This window comes from Ovis canadensis, chromosome 10, assembly GCF_042477335.2.
Source record: "Ovis canadensis isolate MfBH-ARS-UI-01 breed Bighorn chromosome 10, ARS-UI_OviCan_v2, whole genome shotgun sequence".
In the NCBI taxonomy this organism is placed as follows: domain Eukaryota; kingdom Metazoa; phylum Chordata; class Mammalia; order Artiodactyla; family Bovidae; genus Ovis; species Ovis canadensis.
The window spans coordinates 50,067,154-50,092,920 of NC_091254.1; the positions used below are offsets into that span (position 1 = coordinate 50,067,154).

Below are 25,767 nucleotides of genomic sequence, written 5' to 3' on the forward strand. Positions count from 1 at the left end.
CACCAACAAGGACACACCACGGAGCGGCCCTGCGTGCGTGCCCGACTAGGGGAATGGGAACCGGGCCAGGTCTCTTCTGCTGGGACCCACATGTGAAGCTTGGCCGGAGGCAGTGACAGCTGGCCGGCTTAATCCAGGAACAAAGACCGTGAGGGGGGGATGGAAACCGAGCCCAGAGGAATGTGGGTGACGGCAGGGCCAGGAAAAGCCGCTGGGCCCCGGGCGGTAGGAAACAATTTGAAGCAGCTCACGAGGACGGTGAGCAGGTCGAGGACAGAGCTGCCGAGTTGGTGCACAAACCCACCCTCCCTCTTTGCAAAACACAAACTAGTCCATGAACAACAGAGGCTGTGGTTCGTCTCTTCCACGTCAGTCAGTCTCAAGACCCCAGACCCCAAAGCCAGGAAGAAGTGGGGAAAGGCCCTCCGCCACAAGCACTGGAGGAAGTGGCCTCAACAGCCCGGGGTCCCCAGATCCCAAGGTCAACAGACTTTCTTAAAGGGGCGGCCTGGAATGAGGGTCCTGAACCTACAATTTCATTCCGACCTGGTTACCAACCAGCAACAGGGGCACGTCACCCCCACTGATTCTCAGCAAAGTGGAGGTCCCCCAGCTTCCTGAAGGCAAGACTGATAAAGTGACATTTTTATCAATGTTTTCTGCTTAAAAAAGATGGCTGTAATCCCGAGGTTACAAGGTATCAGAGACTCTGCCCAAAGTAATCTGTCAAGTCAGTACAGTTCTTGTCAATTTCTCTTAAAACTTGGCAAGCTGACCCTAAAATTCACACAGACAGAAAAGGCCCAGAATAGTCTAGACCATCGAGGGGAAGGACAGGGGGACCTCCCACTAGCTGTCAAGATAACAGCTGGTAACAGCAGGGGCCCTTGGGGAAGTTTAAGGGGGAATGGTCCCTTAAGGAATGGTCTCCTTCACGGGTACAGTTGAGGCAGAAATCAGGCTTCCAAACTGGTTTCCAGAATCACATGGTGATGTGGGGCCTGTGACAGCCCCGAACTCACCCTTAACCCCACACCCAGGAGCTCAGCCCTCTGGCCACCAGGAGGCCCAGGACAGAAGCCCCTCCAGCTAGGCTGTAGCCCCAGGCACCTCAGAGGTGGGGAGTGTTTTCTGATACACTTCCATCTCAGTATGCCCCCCACCACCCGCTGGGACACCCCGGCTGAGGAGTCTAACTAGAGCTCGAGGCCACTGCTAACCCAGCATGGACGGAGTGGCGCTGAGACTGCCAGACACAGCCAGGCGGTTGAGCCCTCCCCAGGGCTTGGAGCTCAGCCCAGGGCCAGGCCTGAAAGCCCCCTAGACAATCCTGCCCAGCCCAGCGGAGGGCTCCAGGCCCAGGTCTGAGGCCACGAAGCACCGAGACGGGGTCTGTGGTTCCCTGTGGAACAGGCCCCACAGCTGGAGAGAGGGAAGGGGATGACCTCAGCAGAAGACCTCAGCACCGGCACTTAGGCCAAGCCAGACAGGCCTTCGACATGGCCCTGCCTGACAGGAACCTGGGTGGTGCATCCCAGGGGAGGGCAGCGGGCCTGACCCGCTCAGACCCCGAGGCCACCCCTTGGGAGCACCTGGCCCCATGCCGGTGAGGACAGCCAGGGTCAGTCACCCCAGGCCGAGGCCACTGCGCTGCCATTCTGAAGCTGAGCCAGACCCACGGGGTCCTCTGCCCTCCAGGCTGGTCCCCATTCCCACCCCTGCAGGGGGACCCGAGGCCCCCCGGGGCTCAGCCCCACCGCCGGGGGTCTTGGAAAGGGTGAACCCACTGAGGCCACAGCAGACGCGCCCACCTGGAGGTCACGGAAGAGCCCGGAGACGCTGGAGGATCAAGCGCTGCCCAGGGACAGAAGGGGCAGGGTGAGCCAGAAGTCCCTGGCCCTCTCCTCCCTCAGGGCAGATGCCACACATTCTGGGCGGCCAGCAGGTCTCTTCAAAGGAAAACAGAACTCTTGCCACAGAGGCTCCAGGGAAGCAGCAGAATCTGGGGTCGGAGCCATGTTCTTGCGCTGTCCCTGGGGTGAGCGGGCAGGCCAGCCCCTCATGTGAGGAGCTTCTGGAAGGTTACCGTCTCCCTGACCTCGTCAGCTGGAGGCAGCACACGCACCACCCTCCTCCAAGCCTCACCAGGCAGCTCAGGAAGATGGATGCCAAGAGCTTGTCCACCCTCTGCCCGCCCAGCCCCGTGTTGGCCTGAAGAGCACAGACACTGTATCCAGATGTCCTTCCAAGAAAACCACATAGAGCGAGACCCAGCAGTCAGAGAAGACAACCTTTAAGGCACAACACTCTCACCCCGTGACAAGGCTCCCAATGACACTTGTATTTTAACTCTCAAACAGTGGTGGCTGCAGCCAAGCCTGCTGTGTTCTGAGAAGCTTAGAGAAAAAGAAAAACGATACAGGACCTTGACTTATTAAAGTCATTTATCTGTAAAAATATGCGGGGGAGACACGCCAACATTTAACAAGCAGCTTTCAACAATGAGCTTGTCCTTTCTCTACCTCAGAGTCTGACGATGCCCACCCCCCCCCACCCCCATGTGTCACATGCTGGAGGCCACTCACCTGGCCCTCTTCTCCCTCCCTCCCTGCCCTTCGTAACAGAAAGGACTTAGCACCTGCGACAATGTGCAGACAAGACACAGACCCCCATGAGGGCTGAAAGCTTCCTTTCTAAGTCATTAGGACAGTGAAGCAGCCCCAGGTGGCAGTGAACTTGCTAAGGGGACAGAGACATGGCTCCTCAAGTTCAAAGACGCAAGGCTGAGAGCGGGTGGGCCGGTGCTGCCCCCCAGCGGCCACCCCTGGGAGCCCCGCTCCTGCCCATGGGCACCTGGGTCCTCAGTGCCTGAACACGGGTCTGACCCTGCACTAGGGGAGGGAGGTCATAGAGACAAAGCTAGGCAGGGAGACTAAGAAGGGGGAGGGCTGTCTCCAGCGTCAGGCTCTTCACCTCTCTACTTGTCTAATTAATATTCTTTTACTGGGACTTCCCTGGTGATCCAGTGGCTAAGACTCCATGCTCCCAGTGCAGGGGACCTGGGTTCAATCCCTGGTCGAACTAGACTCCACACACCACTACTAAGACCCTGCACAGCCAAATAAATATGAAAATAAAAAAATATTCTTTACAATTCTTTTACAATGAATAAAAAATGATGTCCAGGGCATAGCCCTGGGCAGTGGATTCCACGAGGGGGCACTGCGAGGAGGGTGGCTGACATGGGGTCGGGGGTGGGGGTCGGGGGGGGGAGCGCAGAGAGCCTGATTCAACCTCCTGAAACCGACATCACCAAACACCCACCGAGGGGCTCATGGGAATGAGGGGGACCCCTGTGGGCACCCTGCTGGCCTGGCTGGGACAGGGCAGACTCCCTCCACAAGCTGTTACTGCTCCACCCCTGCTCCCCAGTTACCTGCACAGAGTTTGGGGTGCAGAGAGCAGAGCCAACTGAGTTCTCTTGGGAAAATGCCACTTCACCGCTGCCCCCTAACCCCAGGACGCCCATGCAGGTCCCCCAGGTAGGCTCATCCCCACCGCCCCACAGATCAGGCGGCTCCCACCCCTCCCATCAGGTCCTCAGCCTCCCCTGCTGGTCCACTCCCCTCCTCCCTGTCTTGTTGCTTTCTCCCTCCGTTTATTCCTGAGCTGCTGCTGCGATCCATGGCTTGTCGCTTAAAGGTCCAGGAGGAATCAACAAAGAAAAGTAGCAAAGCCTAAAAATATAAACCCCAAAGGAAAGTTATCTTTAGACTACTACCCAAAATTGAGGAATATAAACAAGTAAACATCACACAGCGTGTTGGAGGGTATTTATCTTTGGGGAGTCAATATAGCAATGTGTATCTTTAAACCCTAATAAACCTGTGTTCTTACAATAGGTTCCTTAACATGTCAGTGTAGCTTAAAAATATCTATTGAGCAACCACACTGATTTTATTTTTGTCATATTTGTTTCTAAGCTTAAGAGAAATAAACAGGATGCCACAAAGTAAATGAGAAAATATTTTTCTATTCTGGAGGCTGAATGTTGCTTTTCTAAGAGCCCATGGGTGGGGGAACAGTGGCCTCTGCACCTGTGTCCTAGCTGGGCCCCCCGCCCCGCACACCCAGGCTATGGGTTCCAGGGGTCTGACCTCCGTGCAGCCTGTGAGAGCACACGGTTCCCTCCAAGCCAAGGCTCTTGGGAAATGGGCGGCTGTCATGACTCACTGAAGCTCCATTTCTCCAGTATCTGCTCTTTCCTCATGACTGGTAAATTTCCCTTTCTGCTTTCCACTGTAAAATTCAGATGCTTTGCCCAACCCACACCGCTTTTTTTGGAGCTTGGCCACAATAGTGGAGCAGGAAGACCACGAGCTCATATCCTCTCACAGAAACACCAAAATGACAAACATTTACAGAGCAACTACTGATAATATAGACCAGAACCTACCAGGAAAGATGCTCTATGACTGAAGATAATGACACTCAGGCTATACACAGAAGCAAGATACTATACATAGAAAATCCTAAAGACACTACCAGAAAACTACTAGACTCTGTGAATTTGGTCAAGTGTCAGGATACAGGGCTTCCCAGGTGACTCAATGGTAATAAATTGGCCTGCCAACGGAAGAGATGCAGGTTCAATCCCTGGGTTGGGAATATCCCACATGCCTCGGGGCCACAACTCCTGGGGAGTCTGTGCTCCAGAGCCTGGGAACCACAGCTACTAAGCCTATGCACTCTAGAGCCCTCGCTCCGCAACGAGAGAAGCCACGACAATAAGAAGCCCACACACTGCAACTACAGAGGAGCCCCATCGTCACAGCTGGAGAAAAAGCCTGGGCAGCAATGAAAACCCAGCACAACCAAAATTTTACAAAATAATAAATAAAAAAATTTTTAAGTTTCAGGATACAAAATATACATTCCTATACTCTAGATGGGGAAACAATGGAAACGGTGACAGACTACTTTGGGGGGGCTCCAAAATCACTGCAGATGGTGACTGCAGCCATGAAATTAAAAGACACTTGTTCCTTGGAAGAAAAGCTATGACAAATCTAGAGAGCATATGAACAAGCAGACATATTTTGCCAACAAAGCTCCACCTAGTCAGAGCTATGGTTTCTCCAATAGTCATGTATGGATGTGAGACAGTTGGACTATAAAGAAAGCTGAGTACCAAAGAATTGATGCTTTTGAACTGTGGTGTTGAAGAAGACTCTTGAGAGTCCCTTGGACTGCAAGGAGATCAAACCAGTCAATCCTACAGGAAATCAGTCCTGAATATTCATTGGAAGGACTGATACTAAAGCTCCAATACTATGGTCACCTGATGCAAAGAACTGACTCATTAGAAAAGACCCTGATGCTGGGAAAGATTGAAGGCAGGAGAAGGGGACAACAGAGGAAGAGATGGTTGGATGGCATCACCAACTCAATGGACATGAGTTTGAGCAAGCTCCAGGAGTTCGTGATGGACAAGGAAGCCTGGCATGCTGCAGTCCATGGGGCTGCTAAGAGTCAGACACGACTGAGCAACTGAACTGACTGATACTCTAACTAAACAAAAGATCAGAAAGAGAAATTCAAGAAACAATCCCATTTACCATCTCATCAAAAAAGAATAAAATACCTAGGAGTAAACCTACCTAAGGAGGCAAAAAACCTGTACTCTGAAAACTATACAATGCTGATGAAGGAAACAAAAGATGATACAAACAGATGGAAAGATAGAACATGTTCTTGATTGGAAGAATATTTTTTATATAACTGTACTATCTACCCAAGGCAATACAGAGATTCAATGCAATCTGTATCAGATTACCAATGGCATTTTTCATAGAACTGGAACAAGAAATTTTTAAAGTTCACATGGAAATACAAAAAAATCTCACTCTTGAGAAAGAAAAACAAAGCTATAATAATCACACTCCCTGACTTCAGACTATACTACAAAGCTACTATAATCAAAACAGTATGGTATTGGCACAAAAACAGACATATAGCTCAATGGAACAGGGCAGAGAACCCAGAAACAGACCCACACACCTATGATCAACTCATCTACAACAAAGGAGGCAAGAATACACAATGGTGAAAAGACAGTCCGTTCAATAAGCACTTCTGGGAAAGCATGTAAAAGAATTAAATTAGAACATTCTCTAATTCCATAGACAAAAATACATTCAAAATGGATTATTAAGTATCTAAATGTGTCTGACTCTGCGGCCCCATGGACTGCAGCCCACCAGGCTCCTCTGTCCATGGGATTCTCCAGGCAAGAATACTGGAGTAGGTTGCCATTTCCTTCTCCAGGGGATCTTCCCGACCCAGGGATCGAACCCAGGTCTCCCACATTGCAGGCAGACGCTTTAGCCTCTGAGCCACCAGGGAAGCCCCCAAATGTAAGGCCAGATACTATAAAACTCATAGAGGAAAACACAAGAAAAACACTCTTTGACATAAATCACAGCAATTTCTTTTTGAATCCACCTCCTAGAGTAATGAAAATAGTAACAAAAATAAACAAAAGGGACCTAGTTAAATTTAAAAGCTTATACACAGCAAAGGAAGCAATAAACAACCCACAGAATGGGGGAAGATATTTGCAAACAATGCAACAAACAAGGGATTAATCTCCAAAATATACAAACATCTCAGGTAGCTCCCCTTCATGGATCACAGCCTTGTCGTGATGAAGGGGCTTATGTAACTAAATGAAGCTTTGAGCCATGCCATGCAGGGCCACCTAAGATGGATGGGTCACGGTGGAGAGTTCTGACAGACTCGGTGGAAAGTTCACTGGAGAAGGGAATGGCAAACCACTCCAGTATACTAGCCATGAGAACACCATGAACTGTGTAAAAAGGCAAAAAGGTACGACACCAAAAGATGGTCAGGAGGCATCCAACGTACTACTGGGGAAGAGGGGAGGACAACCACTAATAACTTCAGAAAGAATGAAGCAGCTGGGCCAAAGCAGAAATGATGCTCAGCTGTGGATGTGTTGATGCTGTAAAGAACAGTATTGCATTGGAACCTGGAATGTCAGGTCTATGGATCAAGGTAAACTGGCCATGGTCAAGCAGGAGATGGCAAGAGTAAACATTAAGATCTTAGGAATCAGCGAACTAATATGGACTGGAATGGGTGAATTTAATACAGATGACCATTCATCTACTACTGTGGGCAAGAATCCCTTAGAAGAAATGGAGTAGCCCTCATAATCAACAAAAGAGTCCAAAATTCAGTATTTGGGTTCTACCTTACAAATGACAGAATGATCTCAATTTGTGTCCAAGGTAAACCATTCAACATCACAGTAATCCAAGTCTATGCCCCAGTCACTAATGCAAAGCAGCTGAAGTTGAACGGTTCTATGAAGATCTACAAGACCTTCTAGAACTAACACCAAAAAAAGATGCTGGAGTGCAAAAGTAGAGAGTCAAGAAATACCTGGAGTAACAGGCAAGTTTGGCCTTGGGAGTACAAAAGGAAGCAGGGCAAAGGCTAACAGGATTCTGCCAAGGGAATGCACTGATCATGGCAAACACTCTTTTTCAACAACACAAAAGATGACTTTACACACAGCCATCACTAGATGGTCAATACCAAAATGAGACTGATTACAGTTAGCAAAAATAAGACCTGGAGTTGACTGTGACTCTTATCATCAGCTTCTCACAGCAAAACCACTAGGGAAACCCACTAAGCCAGTCAGGTACAACTTAAATCAAATCCCCTATGAATATGCAGTGGAGACAGCAAATAGATTCAAGGGATTAGATTTAGTAAACAGAATGCCTGAAGAACTATGGGCAGAGGTCCATGACACTGTATAGAAGGCAGCAAACAAAACCATCCCAAAGAGAAAAGACGCAAGAAGGCAAAGTGGTTCTCTGAGGCCTTACAAATAGAGGAAAGAAGAGAAGCAAAAAGCAAGGGAGAAAGGGAATAGTATACTCAGCTAAATGCAGAGTTCCAGAGAACAGCAAGAAGAGACAAGGCGGCCTTCTTCAGTGCAAAAAAATAGAAGGAAACAATAGAAAGTGTAAGACTAAAGATGTCTTCAAGAAAACCGGAACTGTTAAAGGAACATTACATCCAAAGACAGGCACAGTAAGGGACAGAAACGGTAAAGACCTAATAGAGGCAGAAGTGATCAAGAGATGGAAAGAATACACAGAAGAACTATACAAAAAAAAGATCTTAATGACCAGAATAACCACCATGGTGCAGTCTCTCACTTGGAACCAGACATTCTGGAGTGTGAAGTCAAGTAGGCCTTAGGAAGCACTGCTGCCAATAAAGCTAGTGGAGGTGACGGCATTCCGGAAGAGGTATTTAAAATCCTAAAAGATGATGCCATTAAAGTGCTGCACTCAATATGCCAGCAAATTTGGAAAACCCGGAAGTGGACACAGGACTGCAAAAGGTCAGTCCTCATCCCAGTTCCCAAGAAGGGCAGTACTAAATAATGGTCAAACCACTGGACAACTGCACTCATCTCCCATGCTAGTAAGGTAATGCTCAAAACTTCCAGATGTTCAAGCTGCGTTTAGAAAAGGCAGAGGAACCAGGGATCAAACTGCCAACATTCGCTGGATCATGGAGAAAGCAAGGGAATTCCAGAAAAACATCTACCTCTGTTTCATTGACTACGCTAAAGCCTTTGACTGTGTGGATCAAAACAAACTGGAAAACTCTTAAAGAGACGGGAGTATCAGGCCATCTTACCTGTGTCCTGAGAAACCTGTATGCAGGTCGGGAAGCAACAGTTAGAACTCTGTATGGAACAACTGACTGGTTCAGGACTGAGAAAGGAGTACAAAGCTGTTTATTGTCACCCTGCTTGTTTAACTTATACACAGAGCACATCATGTGAAATGCTGGGCTGGATGAGTTACAAGCTAGAATCAAGATTGCCAGGAGAAATATCAACCACCTCAGATATATGGATGATACCACTTTAACTGCAGAAGCGATTAGGAACTAAAAAGAGCCTCTTGATGCAGGTGAAGAAGAGTGAAAAAGCTGGCTTAAAACTCAGTATTAAAAAAACTAAGATCACGGCATCCAGTCCCATCACTTCATGGCAGATAGAAGGGGAAAAGGAGGAAGCAGTGACAGATTTCCTCTGCTTGGGCTCTAAAATCACTGCAGACCTAAGATTACTTCAGACAGCAGCCCTGAAGTTACAAGACGATTGCTTCTCAGCAGGAAAGCTACGAGAAACATAGACACTGTGTTAAAAAGCAGAAACATCACTTCGCCAACAAAAGTCCATATAGTCAAAGCTATGGTTTTTCCAGTGGTCATGAATGGATGTAAGAGCTAGACAATAAAGACAGCAAAGCACTGAAGAAATGATTATTTCGAACTGTGGTGCTGGAAAAGATTCTTGAGCATTCCTTGGAATCAAGGAGATCAAACAAGTCAGTCTTAAAGGAAATCAACCCTGAATACTCTTTGCAAGGGCTGATGCTGAAGCTCCAATACTTTGGCCACCTGATGCAAAAAGCTGACTCATTGGAAAAGACCCTGATGCTGGGAAAGATTGAGGGCAGGAGGAGGAGGGCGATAGAGGATGAGATGGTTGGATGGGATCACTGATTCAATGGACATGAATTTCAGCAAACTCCAGGAGATGTTGAGGCACAGGGAAGTCTGGCATGCTGTAGTTTATGGGGTTGCAAAGAGTTGGACATGTAACTTGGTGACTGAACAATAGATAGCTCACTATCAAAAAAACGAACAATCCAACCAAAAAATAAGCAGATCTACACAGACATTTCTCCAAAGAAAACATACAGACAGCTTAAAAAGCACATTAAAAAATGCTCAACATCACTAATTATTCAATTCAGTTCAGTCGCTCGTCATGTCCGACTCTTTGTGACCCCATGGACTGCAGCACACCAGGCTTCCCTGTCAATCATCAACGCCCGGAGCTTGCTCAAGCTCATGTCCATCGAGCTGGAGACGCTATCCAACCATCTCATCCTCTGTCATCCCCTTCTCCTCCCGCCTTCAATCTTTCCCAGCTTCAGGAGCATCAGGAATTATTTTCTAATAATAACTAATTATTAACAAAATGCAAGTTAAAACTTCAATGAGATCTCATACTGGTCAGAATGGTCATCATCAAAAAAACCTAAAAATAGTAAATGCTGGAGAGGGTGTGAAGAGGAGGGAACCCTCCTATACTGTTTGTGGGAATGTAAACTGGTGCAGCCACTGTGGTGAACAGTATGGAGATTCCTTAAAAAACTAAAAACAGACCTACCAGATGACTCAGCAATCCCACTCCTGGGCACATATCTGGAGAAAAACATAATTCAAAAGGATACATGCACCCCAGTGTTCATAGCGGCACTATTTACAACAGCCAGGACATAGGAGCAACCCAGATGTCCATCAACAGATGAATGGATAAAGGTGACGTAGCACAAATATACAATGGAATATTACTCAGTCAGAAAGAAAGAATAAATAATGCCATTTACAGCAACATGGATGGATCTAGAGATTGTCATATTGAGTGAAGTCAGACAGAGAAAGACAAATATGATATCACTTATATGTGGAATCTTAAACAAAAAAAGGTAGAAATGAACTTATTTACAAAACAAAAGGAGAGTCATGGATGTAGACAACAAACTTATGGTTACCAGAGGGAAAGGGTAGGGGGACAAATTGGGAAATTGAGGTTGACGTGTACATGCTACTACATGTAAAATGGGCAACAAGGACCCAGGACCTACTGTACGATACAGGGAACCCTACTCAGTACTCTGTAAGAGCCTAAATAGGAAAAGAATCTGAGAAAGAACTGATAAATGTATATACATATATAAGTGAATCACTCTGCTGTACACAGACTAACACAACACTGTTAAACCAACCACATGCTAATATGGAAAAGGTTCAGATGCTTTGCCCACCACTGCCCCACTCCAGCTTTTTCAGGAGCTTGGCCGTGATGGTGGAGCAGGAAGACCCCAAGCTCACGTCCTCTCACAGGCACACCAAAATGACAAATACTTACAGAGCAGCTATTGATAACACAAACCAGAACCTACCAGGGAAGACCTTCTACAACTAAAGATGTAAAGAAGGAACAACGGTGACACAAGCCGGAAGGGCTGAGTCACAGCAGAGCCAAGCCCCACGTCCCTTGGGAGCAGGGGGTGAGCAACCCACAAACGGGGGGACAACTACATTGCAGAGGTTCCCCCACTCAAGGAACAAGAGGTCTGAGCCCATTCCGGGCTCCCCAGCCTGGGGATCCTGCGCCAGGAAGATGCGCGCCTGAAATGTTTGGCTTTAAAGGCCAGTAGGGCTTACATCAGGCCATCCCTGAGGGCCCGGGGCAGGAGCAGTAATCTGAGAGAAGCCTGGGTCAGCCCCCCAGCTGATCCTGGTGAGTCTCCCAGGATGCTGGAGACTGAAGCTCCTGGGGGCCACAGTCACAGGCATGGTCATTCCTTGGAGCGCCTTCCACCATGTGGACAATGGTGCTGGCACACGCCACCGTGGATCCCCTCCAGTGTGTCACCTGGCCCTGCCCTGGCCACCACCTGAGGCGCCAGTACCAGGACTCCTCAAGCAGAAACGCATCCCCACCTACCAGCAGACGGGCTGTCCTAAGACCCCTGGGTCCACAGTCCCCCTAGACTCACCAGTGAGCCGGCAACCAAGCCCAGAACCCCTGGACCTGGCCATGCCCTCAGGACAGTGCCAGTCATCAGTGGGCTGACACCAGCTCTAGGGTCCTAGGGCCTGGCAGCCAAGGAGCCCAGGACCCAGCCCCCCAAACCCTGGGCCCCCGCCAGCCCCAGGACCATGGAAGGCCCAAGGTCTGCTGTGGCAGGACACAGCCCACCCAATGCCAGCCCTGAGATGCCTGGGCCCCTCAGCCAGCTGCCCCACGCAGGCTGGCACCAGCCCAGGTCCCTAGGGCCTGGCACCATTGATCTGGGACCTGGCTCCACCCATCACTAAGCCAGCACTTGCCCCAGGCCCCACCCCAGGCTCCAGTCCCCCCTCCATCCCCAAGCCACCAGGAGCTCTACACATCTTGGACCCCTCAGCAAGTCCCCCAGGATCCAAATCACTCATCAGCAGGCCGGCACTGGCTCTGGGACACCCTGCAACCTGTAGCAGCTGTGTTAAGATCCCAGCCCCGTCCCCCAGCAGCTGACACAAGATCCAGAAACACTGGCCCCAGAGCAGCCCACCCTGGAATTGCTCCCCGCCAACCCTGCCATGGGCCAGCACTGTCCCTGGGACCCCCAGGCCCTGTAGCCATTCTCCTTGTGACCAGCCCACAGTGGCCAGCAGCCTCCACACAAGACGAGGCCTAGTACCAGAGCCAACTGTACCAGGGCCACAAAATGCCTCCCAGACTACCTATGGCGGTCAGCCCACCACAACAGAAAGACACAGGCAGCCCACCTAGGGTTTACTACAACATACGGCTCTGGTGACCAGAGGGGACCTATGTGCTACAAGAGGCCACTTCTCCAAGGTCAGGACCAGATACATGGAAATAAAAACAGCTAACTAGGCAAAACGAGGCAACAGAGGAACATGTTCCAAGGCAAGGAACAAGTTAAGAACCCAGAAGCACTAGGTGAAATGGAGGCAGGCAGTCTACTTAATAAAGATTTCAAGGGGGGACTTCCCTGGTGGTCCAGTGGTTAAGAATCCACCTGCCAATGCAGGGGACATGAGTTCAATCCCTGGTCAGGGAACCAAGATCCCACATGCCATGCAGTGCGACCAAAAAACAACAAAGGAGAAGAAATTTAAAAATACCCGGATACAAATGAAAACAAAAGGCCAATGATTCAAAATTGATGGCATGCAGCAAAAACAGTTCTAAAAAATAAGACAGGACACCACAAAACTCTAAGAAGAGAATACAGGCAAAACATTATCTGACATAAATCTTGCCAATGTGTTCTTAGGTTGGTCCACCAAGGCAACAGAAATAAAAGCAAAAATAAATAAATGGGACCTAATCAAACTTACAAGGTTTTACTTTTAAAATCCTTTTTCATTTTAAAAAGCTTTTAAATGAAAAGACTACCTACAAAAAGACTGGGAGAAAATATTTGCAAATAATGCAACCAATAAGGGTTTAATTTCCAAAACACACAAACAGCTCATACAACTCAATAACAGAAAACCAAAATACCCAATTTAAAAAGTGGGCAGAACACCTTAAAAAGGCATTTTCCCAAAAAAGATATACAGAAGGCCAAAAGGTACATAAGAGATGCTCAATACTGATTACTAGAGAAATGAAATCAAAACCACTCAGACCAGTCAGAATGGACATTATTAAAAAGCCTATGAATAACAAATGCTAGGGAGGACGTGGAAAAAATGGAACCCTCCTACACTGTTGGTGGGAATGTAAACTGGTGCAGCCACTGTGGAGAACAGTATGGAGGTTCCTTAAAACACTAAAAAATAGAGCTATCATATGACCCAGCAATCCCACTCCTGGGCATATATCTGGAAAAGACAAAAACTCCAATTCTAAAAGATACATGCACCCCAATGCTCACTGCAGCACTATTTGTAACAGCCAGGACATGGAAGCAACACAGATGTCCATCCACAGAGGAGTGGATAAAGAAGATGTGGTACATATGTACAATGGAATACTACTCAGCCACGAAAAACAATGAAATAATGTCGTTTGTAGCAACATGAATGGACCAAGAGGCAATCATACTAAGTCAAGTCAGACAGAAAAACAAATACCATATGATACCACTAAAATGTGGAATCCAAAATGTCACACAAATGAATTTATTTACAAAACAGAAAGACTCCCAGACACAGAAAATAAACCTGCAGTTAACAAAAGAGAAAGGGGGAGGACAGGTTAGGAGTTTGGTATTAGTAGATACACACTACAGCATATAAAATGTATAAAAACATGGCCCTACACTACAGCACAGGAACTATATTCAATATCCGTAATAAAACACAATGGAGAAGAATACGAAAATATATATATACACACACACTGCTGCTAAGTCACTTCAGTCGTGTCCAACTCTGTGCGACCCCATAGACGGAAGCCCACGAGGCTCCCCCGTCCCTGGGATTCTCCAGGCAAGAACACTGTGGAGTGGGTTGCCATTTCCTTCTCCAATGCATGAAAGTGAAAAGTGAAAGTGAAGATGCTCAGTTGTGTCCAACTCTTCGCGACCCCATGGACTGCAGCCTACCAGGCTCCTCCGTCCATGGGATATTCCAGGCAAGAGCACTGGAGTGGGTTGCCATTGCTTTCTAGAGTTACACTGTTAGAATCGTTGATCATATATTGAACTATACATTTGATCAGCTACTTCAAGTCTAGTCATCATTTCCATTGAAGGCTCAGTCATATACTTGGCAATACAAGAAATAATAATCTTGTGAAACAAGCAAAATGCAAATGGTATAGTTAATAACATTAGTGGAATTAAAAGTAAATATTTTAGCCATGAACCTCCCACATCAGTTTTTTTTTTAAGATTGTCAAGACTAGGGAATGGGTCACTTAGAGCAAAAATCTGACTTTTTATGTGGTTCAAATGTTTTATACATGTATATCTGAATCACTTTGCTATACACCAGAAGCCAACACAGCATTGTAATCAAAACTACACTTCAATTAAAAATGAAAAAAGGAGCTTCTCTGGTAGTCCAACTGGTTAAGAATCTGCCTTGCAATGCAAGGGACACTGGTTCAATTCCTGGTCCAAGAAGATCCCACATGCCTTGGGGCAACTGAGCTCATGTGCCACAATTAATGAGCCCAAGCTCTGGAGCCCAAGAACTGCAACTCTTGAAGCCCATGTGCCTATGATCTACAACAAGAGACGCCACTGCAATGAGAAGCCTTCACACCACAACCAGAGAGCAGCCCCTGCTTGCTGCAGCTGACAGCTGGAGAAAGCCTTCATGTAGCAACAAAAGGCCAGCACAGCCAAAAATAAAAAAAATAAATATTAAATTAAAAAAAATACCTAAGGGCATTTGAACAAAAAGTATGAAGACTATTTCAATAAATATTTTTTTAAAATTAAATAAAAAACAGTCTTAGGAGGGAAGTTTATAGTGATACACACTCAAGAAACAAGAAAACTCTCAAACAACCTAACCTTGTACCTAAATGAACTAGAAAAAGAACAAAACCCAAAGTTAGTAGAAGAAAAGATAAAATCAGAGCAGAAATAAATGACATTGAGACAAAAAAATAAGAAAATAAAAAGATCAATAAAACTAAGAGTTGGTTCTTTGAAAAGATAAAGTTGATAAGTCTTTATCCAGTGTCATCTAAAGAGATTTTGGTTAAAACCAAAAATGAAAAAGAAAAAGTTACAATTGATACCACAGAAATACAAAGGATCAAAAAAGACTATTACAAACAACTATATATCAATAAAATAGCAAAACTAGAAGAAATGGACAAATTCCTAGAAATGTACAATCTCCCAAGACTTAACAAGGAAGAAACAGAAAATATGAACAGACCAATTACCAGTAATCAAATTGAATCAATAACTTTAAAAAATACCCAACAAACAAAAGTGCAGAATCAGATGGCTTCATGGGTGAATTCCAGCAAACATTTACAGAAGAGTTGATCATTCTGAAGACTATTAAAAAAAAAAAAAAACAAGAAGGAAGAATGCATCTGAACTCATTCTACAATGCCAGAATCATCTTGATACTAAAACTAGACAAGGATATCACACAAAAAAGAAAATTACAGGTCAACATCACTTGATGAACACATGCAAAAATCCTCACTGATTCCAATTACCACACTGATTCCAATAATACACTAAAAGGACCATACACCATGATCAAGTAGGATTTATCCCAGGGATGCAAGGATTTTTCCAGTATCAATAAATCAATCAGTGTGATACACCATACTGACCAACTGAAGAATAAAAACGATATGATCATTTCAATAGATGCAGGAAAAAGCTTTGGATAAAATTCAAAATCCACTTATGATTAAAAAAAAAAAAAACCAACTCTCCAGTCCTGGGTATAGAGGGAACATACCTCCACATATACTGAGAAAAATGGAGCTGGAAGAATCATACTCCCTGACTTCAGACTATACTACAAAGCTACAGAAGTCAAAAAAGTATGGTGCTGGCACAAAAAAAGACATATTAGCTAAGACAGGATAGAAAGCCCAGAAATAAACCCACATACTTATGATCAACTAATCTACAACAAAGGAGGCAAGAATAAACAATGAAAAAATGATAGTCTCTTCAGTAAGTGCTGGGAAAACTGGACAGCTGCATATAAAAGAATGAAATCAGAACATTCTCTAACCTCATACACAAAAATAAGCTCAAAATGGATTAAAGACCTAAATGTAAGGCTGGATACTATAAAATTCTTAAGAGAAAAACTTAGGCAGAACACTCTTTGACATAAACTGCAGCAAGATCTTTTTGAATCCACCTCCTAGAGTAGTGGACATTAAAACAAAAACAAATAAATGGGACCAAATTAAACTTTAAAAGCTTTTGCACAGCAAAGGAAACCATAAACAAAATGAAAAGACAACCCATTGAATGGGAGAAAATATTTGCAAATGATGTGACCAACCAGGTCTACCTTCAAAATGCACAAACAGTTCAGGCAGCTCAATATCAAAAAAGAAAAAAAAAATGAGCAGAAGATCTAAATGGACATTTCTCCAAAGAAGACATACAGATGGGCAAAAAGCACATTAAAAAATGCTCAACATCACTACTTTTTAGAGAAATGCAAATCAAAACTACAATGAGGTACCACCTCACGCTCCTGAGAACAGCCATCAGTAAAAAAAAGTCAACCAACAATAAACGCTAGAGAAGACGTGGAGAGAAGGGAACACTCCTACACTGCTGGAGGGAATGCAAACTGGTGCAGCCACTATGGAAAGCAGTATGCAGGAAATAGCTAACATCTGACGCTGCAATCCCACTCCTGGGCATATGTCCTGTCAAAACACATAACTTGAAATAATACACGCACCCCAGTGTTCACTGCAGCACTATTTACAATAGCTAAAACATGAAAGCAACCTAAATGTCCATCAGCAGATGAACGGGTAAAGATGTGGTACATATATACAATGGAATATTACTCAAACACAAAAGAGAATGAAATAAAGCTATTTGCAGCAACATGGATGAACCTAGAGATTATCATACTAAGTGAAGCAAGACAGAGAGAGACAAATATATGATAGCCCGTATATGGGGAAATCTATAAAAATGTAAAATGAACTTATTTACAAAACAGAGAGTCGCAGATGTAGAAAACAACCTATGGTTACCAGGGGGAAAGTGGGAGGATATATGTGTGTGTGTACACACACACACACACCTGAATCATTTTATGGTATACCTGGAGCACTACACTGTAAACTAACTATACTTCAATTAAAAAATAAAATAAAATAAAATAAAACTCTCCCCTCTAAAACAGAGAGTTGATTTTCTAAAAAATGTGGAAAAGTAAAATTCAAGACAGAAAGAAAGAAAACAAGAATGCCCACTCTCACTACTTTTATTCAACATACTATTGGAAGTCCTAGCCACAGCAATCAGAAGAAAAAGAAATAAAAGGGATCCAAATTGGAAAGGAAGAAAAACTGTCACTGTTTGCAGATGACATGATACTATACATAGAAAATCCTAAAGATGCCACCAGAAAACTGCTACAGCTCATAAATGAATTCAGTAAACTTGTAGACAACAAAATTAATATAGAGAAATCCATTGCATTTCTATACATTCACAACAAAAGGTCAGGCAGAACACTGACATAAATCACAGTGATATTTTTTCAATTCTTTTCTTAAGACAAAGGAAATGAAAGCAAAAATAAATAAATTAACAGGCTTTTGCACAGCAAAGAAAACTAATGACAAAGTGAAAAGTCAATCTACTGAATAGAAGATATTTGCAACTGTTAAAACCAATAAAGAGTTACTATCAAAAATATACAAACAACTCATACAACTCAATATAAAAAAAATTTTTTTAAAGGGCAGAAGACTTGAATATACATTTTTCCAAAGAAGATATATAGATGACCAACAAGCACATAAAAAGATGCTCAACACTGCTAATCAGGGAAATGCAAATCAAAACCACAAAGAGCTATCACCTCATACCTGTCAGAATGGCTATCATCAAAAAGATCACAAAAATCAAATGGTGGTGAGGATGTGGAGAAAAAGGAACCCTTGTATATTATAGGTGGGACTGTAAATTGGTGCATCCTCTATGGAAAATTGTGCACGTTCCTCAAAAAACCAATAAGGCTTCACTGTTGGCTCAGTGGTAAACAATGGTGGTAAACTGGTGTCAAACAAGAGACACTAGTTTGATCCCTGGTCCAGGAAAGTCCCCTATGCCTCACAACCACTGAGCCCATGCACCACAGCAACTGAGCCTATGTTCTAGAGCCTGGGGAGCCGCAATCACTGAAGCCCATGTGCCCTAGAGCCTGTACTCTGCAACAAGAGAAGTCACCACAATGAGAAACCTGTGTTTCAGTGCAAACTGAAACTAGAGAGTAGCCCCGGTTCGCTACAACTACAGAAAAAAGCCTGCACAGCAACGGAGGCCCAGAACAGCCAAAAATAAATAAATTATTTTTAAAAAACTAGAACTGTTACACCATATGATCCAGCAATTCCACTCCTGGATATAAATCCAGAAAAAATGAAAAAAAGATACATGCACCCCAAAATTCATAGCAACGTTGTTTACAATAGCCAAGACTTGGAAGCAACCCAGGTGTCCATCAACAAGCAAATGGATAAAGACACGGTAAATATATATAACGGAATATTGAAGGTGAAGGTGAAGTCGCTCAATCGTGTGCGACTCTTTGCAACCCGGTGGTGCACTGTAGCCTACCAGGCTTCTCCATCCATGGGATTCTCCAGGCAAGAATACTGGAGTGGGTTACCAATTCCTTCTCCAGGGGATCTTCCCAACCCAGGGATCGAACCCGGGTCTCCCGCATTGGAGGCAGACGCTTTAACCTCTGAGCCACCAGGGAAGCCCTGAGGGAATATTAGCCACAGAAAAAGAATGAAATTTTGCCACTTGCAGAATTGTGGACAGATCTGGAGGGTATTATTCAGAAAAAGACACTGTTACCCTTTTGTATGTGGCATCTTAAAAAAACAGAAAAGAAGCAATAAAACAAAACAGAAACAGATACAGAGAGCAAACTAGTGGCTGGTTGCCAATGGGGACAGGAAATCATGGAAGGACAGGGTAGGGATTTAAAACTATCATCGTTACTCCCCAACTCTCTTCCATGGCAGCTGGACCAGTCACACCGACACTGGGTTGGGAGACCCTCTCCCCTCACACACCTGCAGCCCCACCTGATGAATGCCCCACCAGGAACGGTCTCCCGGGACAACACTACACCTGAAAGCAAGGCCTGTCTAGGATAGTCCATGGCCTCTGTCATCCTTTCACCACATCTTTTTCTTGATTTGTAAGCACTCTTTATAAAACAAGCTCTTTGTCACATGGATTTTGTACCATATTTTCTTCCAGTTTGCCGCTGTATTTTTTTTTCAATTTTGCCAAGAAGAAATGGCATATAATTATGCAATTAAATGTATCGATCTCCTCTTTTGTGACTTTGGGGGTCTCTTGTGTATGTCCTTTGTTGCTCAGTCATGTCCAACTCTTTGCCACTCTGTGGACTGCAGCCCAACAGGCTCCTCTGTTCATGGGATTCTCCAGCCAAGAATACTGGACACGGTTGCCATTCCCTCCTTCAGGGGATCTTGCAGACCCAAGGATGGAAGCCAGGTCTCCGGTACTGGCTGGCAGATTCACCATCACCTAGCAACCAGGGAAGCCCATTGGGGGTCTGGAAACGACTAAACAGGCCTTCTCCACTCAAGAGTATGAATATAACTGACCGCTCTTTATGTGTTTTTGTGGTTTTATTCTTCACACTTAAGTCTTTGAGTCATCTGGAACTCATTTTCATACAGGGGTGAGATCCAATTGCATCTTTTCCAAGCTGGTTACCCAGTCCCAACACCATTTATCAAATGACCTGTCTCTCCCTTAAAGACACTGAAAGCTACCTTATAGTCCAAGTTTCTATTTCAAAGCCTACCTTATTCACATCAAGTGGTCCTTTCTGTGCCTTTCTGGTCTGGCGAGTAGTGGCTTCATCCAGTTCCCTTTGTTCTAGCCTTAAACACCACTCTGAGTCTGAGCTGACTCCACACAGGTAAGGCCACTATTCTGCTCAAGACCTGCAGGGCAAGGATACCTAAGAAGCCACCCCGCCATCCACAGCTTAGAATAGGTTCCTGGCTGCCACGTGCATGACTTTTTCTAATCTTCCCAGAAACTCAGGAGGTTGGGAGGTGATCCAAGGGCGGGGCAGAGAGGGGTCCCCCAGCAGCCAGCCACCGGCAGCCCAGGCTCCGCCCAGAAGCCAACCCCCTGCAGAGGGTGGGGCCGGCTGCCATGTGCTCAGGAGATGCACTCTCACCAGCCTGGAGACAGTGAAAACCACGCAGGTGTAACTCCTGCTCCTTGGCAGCACCCCGGACACTGGCTGCTGTTCTCAACAATCATCTCTCCCCTCCGAGGCCTCCCTCTCTGTGCCCGGGACTCCCCTGGGGAGACAGGGCCTCGGTTTCCACACACACACCCTCATGCCCCCACCCCTGTCTCAGGGATGAGAACCACCAGGCCCAGCTCTGAAAACTCATCTCCTTGCAAACAAGCTGTTCCTCGTGCTGCTGCTAGAAGACACTGCAAGACAGATGCGTGGCAAACATGGCCCTCATGGTCCCATGGTCCCCGGGCGTCAGTTGGCCTGGGAAGCAGCTACCCGCCTGCAGAGAGGAGTGTGTTGTCCACGATGACACACGGCACACAAAGCGTGTACAAGAGGCTACAGGAAGAGGGGCCAGGTAAGAGCCCACCCTCTGGGGCCCTGGGCATGGTGGGAGGAGGAGGGAAGGCAGAGACCAACGCCAGGATGAGTCCCAAGAGCATCAGAATGAGCAGAAAAGGGGAGCAAGGGGAGGCGGGAAGGTGGGGCAGAGACCAGGGAAGCAGCCTAGGGTTCTTTATGGGTTTCCTGCACACAAACCCCAGTGTGGATGTCTGCTCCTGAGCCCCTACCTCCTGCAATAACCATCCCCCACACAATCCGGTCAGTTTCACTTCCTGAAGCAACAGCTGTTGAAATTGGTCCTGCCCTCATCTCCTCTACACCCCAGTTCGAGTGTCCGTGTTCTCTTCCAGTTTACCCTGCTCGAGGACAGCTTCCTTGATTGATAAACACCCTCAAGGATAAATGTCAACTTTGCAACCCTGCAAAAGTCAAACCCAGGCCTGTGCTCCCACCACACACATGCACACCCGCACAAGCACACATACACACAGGCCTGGGTCCCTCACTCTCCTCCTTTCCTCCGGGTCACCCCTTCCCTTTCTCGAGGCTTCGGAGCGAAGGCTCCCACCTTCTGCAGTCTGACTATCAGCTCCTTGACACGGGGCTGGCGGGAAAAGAAGGGGACAGTCACACGCGTGCTGAGGACACTCCAGCCACACTGGCCCTGTCTGCACGCTGCTCCTTTCCTCCAAGATGACCGACCTCTTGAGAAACCACGGAAAGATTCCCAACCTGCAAAGTGCCCGGCGCCGCGCGCACCGTCACCCCGCCAACCACGGCATGCTCAGCTCCACTCTCTTCCCGCCTCGGTTACTCTCTGGTGACCCCCACCGCCCCTCCCGTCGGCCACGGGCAGGAAGACTCAGAAGATGCATTACTGAGACCCAGTGTCCAGCTGTCTCTGGAAGGGCACAGGCACCCGGAAAACATCTGCAAGACCCACACGGGCCGCCGGTGCAAAGCCCTGTAACAAAAGCCCACCCGGCTCGGTCCCCCGTGGATTCCACTTAACCACGTACCTGGCAAAGAGCAGGTGCTCAAGAAACCCTGGGGCGTCTGGCAGAACGACGAGTTCCCCGGAGGACGCGGTCCCCTCGGAGGAAGGTGCAGGGCTTCTGCGAGAAGGCCTGCTCCGGGTCCGGGCCCCTGGCGCCCCCCGCCCTTCCGGCGCCCCGCTCACCTGTAGGCCCAGGGCGACACGCTGCGCAGGTTGGTGGGCGGCCGGAAGCGGCGGTCGGCGGGCCTGCCCCCGGCCGGGCAGCTGGCGTTGCGCGCCTGCTCGAGCGGGCCCAGCTGCAGCGTGTGGTGGAAGGCGCCGAGCACGCCGGCCGCCAGTCGCCCGTACAGCTGTTCCAGGAGCTCCTCGGGCCGGTCCGCGCAGCCCCGCGCCCGTGCTGGCCGCCGGCCCGCCTTCGGGGCGCCCCCCGCCCGGCCCGGCGACAGCGCCAGCAGGACACCAGCAACCAACGCCCAGACCTGCGGGACAGGCCGCGCTCAACGCCGCGCGCAGGAGGGGCCCGCACCCTCGGCCTCCCGCGCCCCTCGCCCCGTTCCCCGCCCCGCGCCCTCCACCTCTGGGGCCCCGTCCCGCGCCCCACCCCTGGGCCCCGCGTCCCCGCCTGGAGAATGGGTGCGGACCACGCCGGGCCCCGCGCGCCCTCCCCGCCCGTGCGCCGCCCTCGGGGACCCCGCGGCCCTGCCCCGCGCCGGCCCACGCGCCCCCCGCCACCGCCGCCCCGAGCCGGGGTCCGCGCGGGGCGCGGGTGTGCGGTGCGCGTGTGCGTGTGCCGGCCGGGCTGCTGCGCCGCGGGCTGCGAGTGCCTGTGACGGCGCCCGGGCCCCTCGGCGGCCTCCGCGTGTCCGAGGCGCGCGGGCCCCACGAGCCGCCCGGGCCCGGGACTGAGCCGGGCGCTCGCGCCGCGCACTCACCGGCGGCCCCAGCATCGCCGCGAAGTGGCTCCGGTGGTCGCGGCGGCGCGGACACGTCCGAGCGGAGCCGCGCGGCGCGGCGCGAGCGGAAGGAGGCGCCTCGGCTAGAAGGGAAGTCAGAGGGTCCGGCCGCGCGGGAAGAGCCCCAGGACGACGGGCACCTGGAGAGGAGCGCGCGGGCCTGGAGGCAGCCAGTCTCACCACGCCTTCCTGAGGGACTGGAGACTGAGTGTTCTGAACTGGGTGGGGGAGCGGCCGTTTGTCCTTCCCCCAAACGCCCAGGAAACGGCCCTTCTCTGCACCCACCCCCTCCCCTAGCAGCTCAGAAAACCGAGCACCAAACACCCGACCCAGGCTGCCCTTTTGTGGCTGGAAACCGGCACCTTTGTGCGCACCTTTGGGTGTCTGGACGCCTGCTCCTGAAGCCGGGACTCTTAAGCGCGAGCAGTGGTGTGAAATAAGACCGATACTTTGTAAATAAAGACAATATACTTACCTGGAGGGATTCTATTTCAAGAACTAGCAAACGCGCTCGCTCGTTCTATAAATCTACCTTAATGCTTTTAGGTGGCGCCCTGGTGAATACGGTCATTTCACAGCAGTCATACTTTGCCAATAAAAACAAAAGAATGATAAGAGCTGAAAGGTTTCCGAAGGTACAGAAAATACACGATTTATGGTTCCTTGAACGGTTTCTAGCTTTGGTATTTGCCTTGTAAATCATTGGTGAAAACACATTTCAGTTATGCTATGTAGAAAAACAACACTTTTGTATGCCTTGAATACCCTATAACTGAAGAGGAATCGCCCTATTTACTGCTAAAAAGCCCACAGAAATTGCCAATTTAAGCAATTAACAGCTTGGTGAGTAAACGTTCCTTTTGAGGTTACTTTTTTATTTTTGACTAATAGATAAACTGTGTTGTTTCCTTTCTGGTAAAATGGGAATAAACATATCAATGCACAAACATACTGTTTGTGGGTTGTTGTTTTTTTCCCCCACTTTGGTAAAGGTGTGGGAATACTTTGAAAGGTAAGGCAGTACAGACCAGACTGTTCCCTCTGCATTATTCAACGAAATACCTTCCACTGTCTGATAACTCGGCAACTTCTCTCTCCTCCCTTGTTACTTGGAAACGAAAATATTTATTTTCCAACAGTTTTCATTTTGTGAGAGGTCATAAACACTGAACATGCTTGCCCACTTGATAGAACATACAATTCATCTAACAATGTTGAGAAATTCTCTTCTAACAGATCAAAATCCAGTAGTCAGTACCCTCAGATCAGAACATACTTATGAAATAAACATGTTAACAGTTCAAATCCCACCCTAAGACAAGTGAGAAAAAGAGAAGGAAGTTCTCAAAAACCCAGCCCCCATCTAGGCACCCAGAGCCGCTGTGGGGGCAGCTGTTTCCACTCACCTTCCTGGGTCAGGGCAGACCAGAACTCCTTCCCTCCTGTGAAGGTCAGCGCCTCTTCCTCTGCCATCTCCTGTCAGCACCTGGATGTCCCACCCACCCCTGCTCGTCACTCACCACCTTGGACATCTGAGGAGTCATCCAAAACTGGCCTCCAAGTAGCTACCCCGGCTCCACCCACCGTTCCCCATCAGGTCTCAGGTCCTGGTTCGTATGGCGGCCCACCCCTCTATGGCGACCCCCTGCCCTTTGCACACACACCCCACCCCCCACCTCCAGGTGTGATCACTGTGGATACCGGTTCCCAGTGCAGCCTGTGACTCACCTCAGGCACTAGCACTTTCTTCCCTCACCTTCTGCAATTCTCTGACCTCTGACCTTGCCTCTTCACCATTCCTCCCCCCACCAACAAGTCCTGGTGTCCTCCCCCCCGTTTGACAGTTACCCCAGTCCCTTGATCCTTTTTAGCTACTCTGTTCAGTTCACACAACTGGCTGACCACACACAGCTGTTTATGCCACCTGAGGCCTCCACCCACACCCCTGTGCATCCCACTTCCCGACTCACGGTCTCTTTTCCCAAGATGACTAGCTTCCATGTCTGTCATCGGATCTCTGTTCCCCTTCACCTCCATGCCCCGGGCTCTACACATTTCTTAGTCGTGCTGCTTCCAGCCCTCCCGTGACCTAACACCCACGAATTGCTGCTGTTCTCCCCCGGGAATTAGAGCAGCAGCCCTGGCCTGGGGTAACCAATGGCATTCCCACTGGAACACCCACCTCCACAAAAGGCAACACCAGCAGCCACTCAGCTCCTCAGCCGCAAACGTGGCCATCTGCCTCCCTTCTGGGCTTCCCTCATCAGGACTTGGGTGTGCCTTTCTCTCACTTGTCAGGGCTGGACTGAACTGTTAACATGTTTATTTCATTAAGTATGTGGTGTTGTCCAGCCCCTCAGCTGTGTCCAATTCTTTGCGACCCCTTCCTCTGTCGATGGATTCTCCAGGCAGGAACACTGGAGTGGGTTACCAGTTCCTTCTCCAGAGGATCTTCCTAACCCAGGGATTGACCCCAAGTCTCCTGCACGGGCACGCTCCATTTCCTAAACATGGCCTGAATTGAACCAATCCCAATGGCTCTCACTGCCAGAACAAGGCTGGCCCAGTGACCTCTCACCCAGGTCTCTGCGAGTGGTCCCCTCCCCCATCCCCCTGACACCAATGGGGTCACTTTCTAGAAGTTAAATCAAGTCACATCACTCACTTTCCTCTCTGCTGTTGCTAGAAGACCTGCTCCTGCCTCCCTGGTGGATAGCAGCCCCTTGCCCACTCCCACCACACCAACAGCCCCAGAAACTCTAGCTCTCTGCCCCCAACACCCCCAGATCCCCCTGCTTGTGGGTCAGCGCCTGCTCCTCC

General features: G+C 48.1%; 1 protein-coding gene across 2 annotated transcripts in view; it reads right to left on the reverse strand.

The window, feature by feature from the left end:
• Positions 1-24,485, reverse strand: part of IL17D (interleukin 17D) — a 32,637-nt gene extending 8,152 nt beyond the window's left edge. Inside the window, exons 1-3 of one of the 2 annotated variants that reach the window (XM_069601694.1) lie at positions 24,354-24,485; positions 22,927-23,087; positions 22,178-22,473 (exon numbers count right to left, since the gene is read on the reverse strand). In XM_069601694.1, coding sequence (XP_069457795.1) covers positions 22,178-22,473; positions 22,927-23,087; positions 24,354-24,420 — 524 coding nt within the window. In that variant the 5' untranslated portion in view covers positions 24,421-24,485. Of the gene's footprint in view, positions 1-22,177; positions 22,474-22,926; positions 23,088-23,422; positions 23,531-24,353 lie in introns of those variants that run through there. The other variant, XM_069601695.1, reaches the window with a different exon arrangement.
• Positions 24,486-25,767: the final 1,282 nt, after the last annotated feature.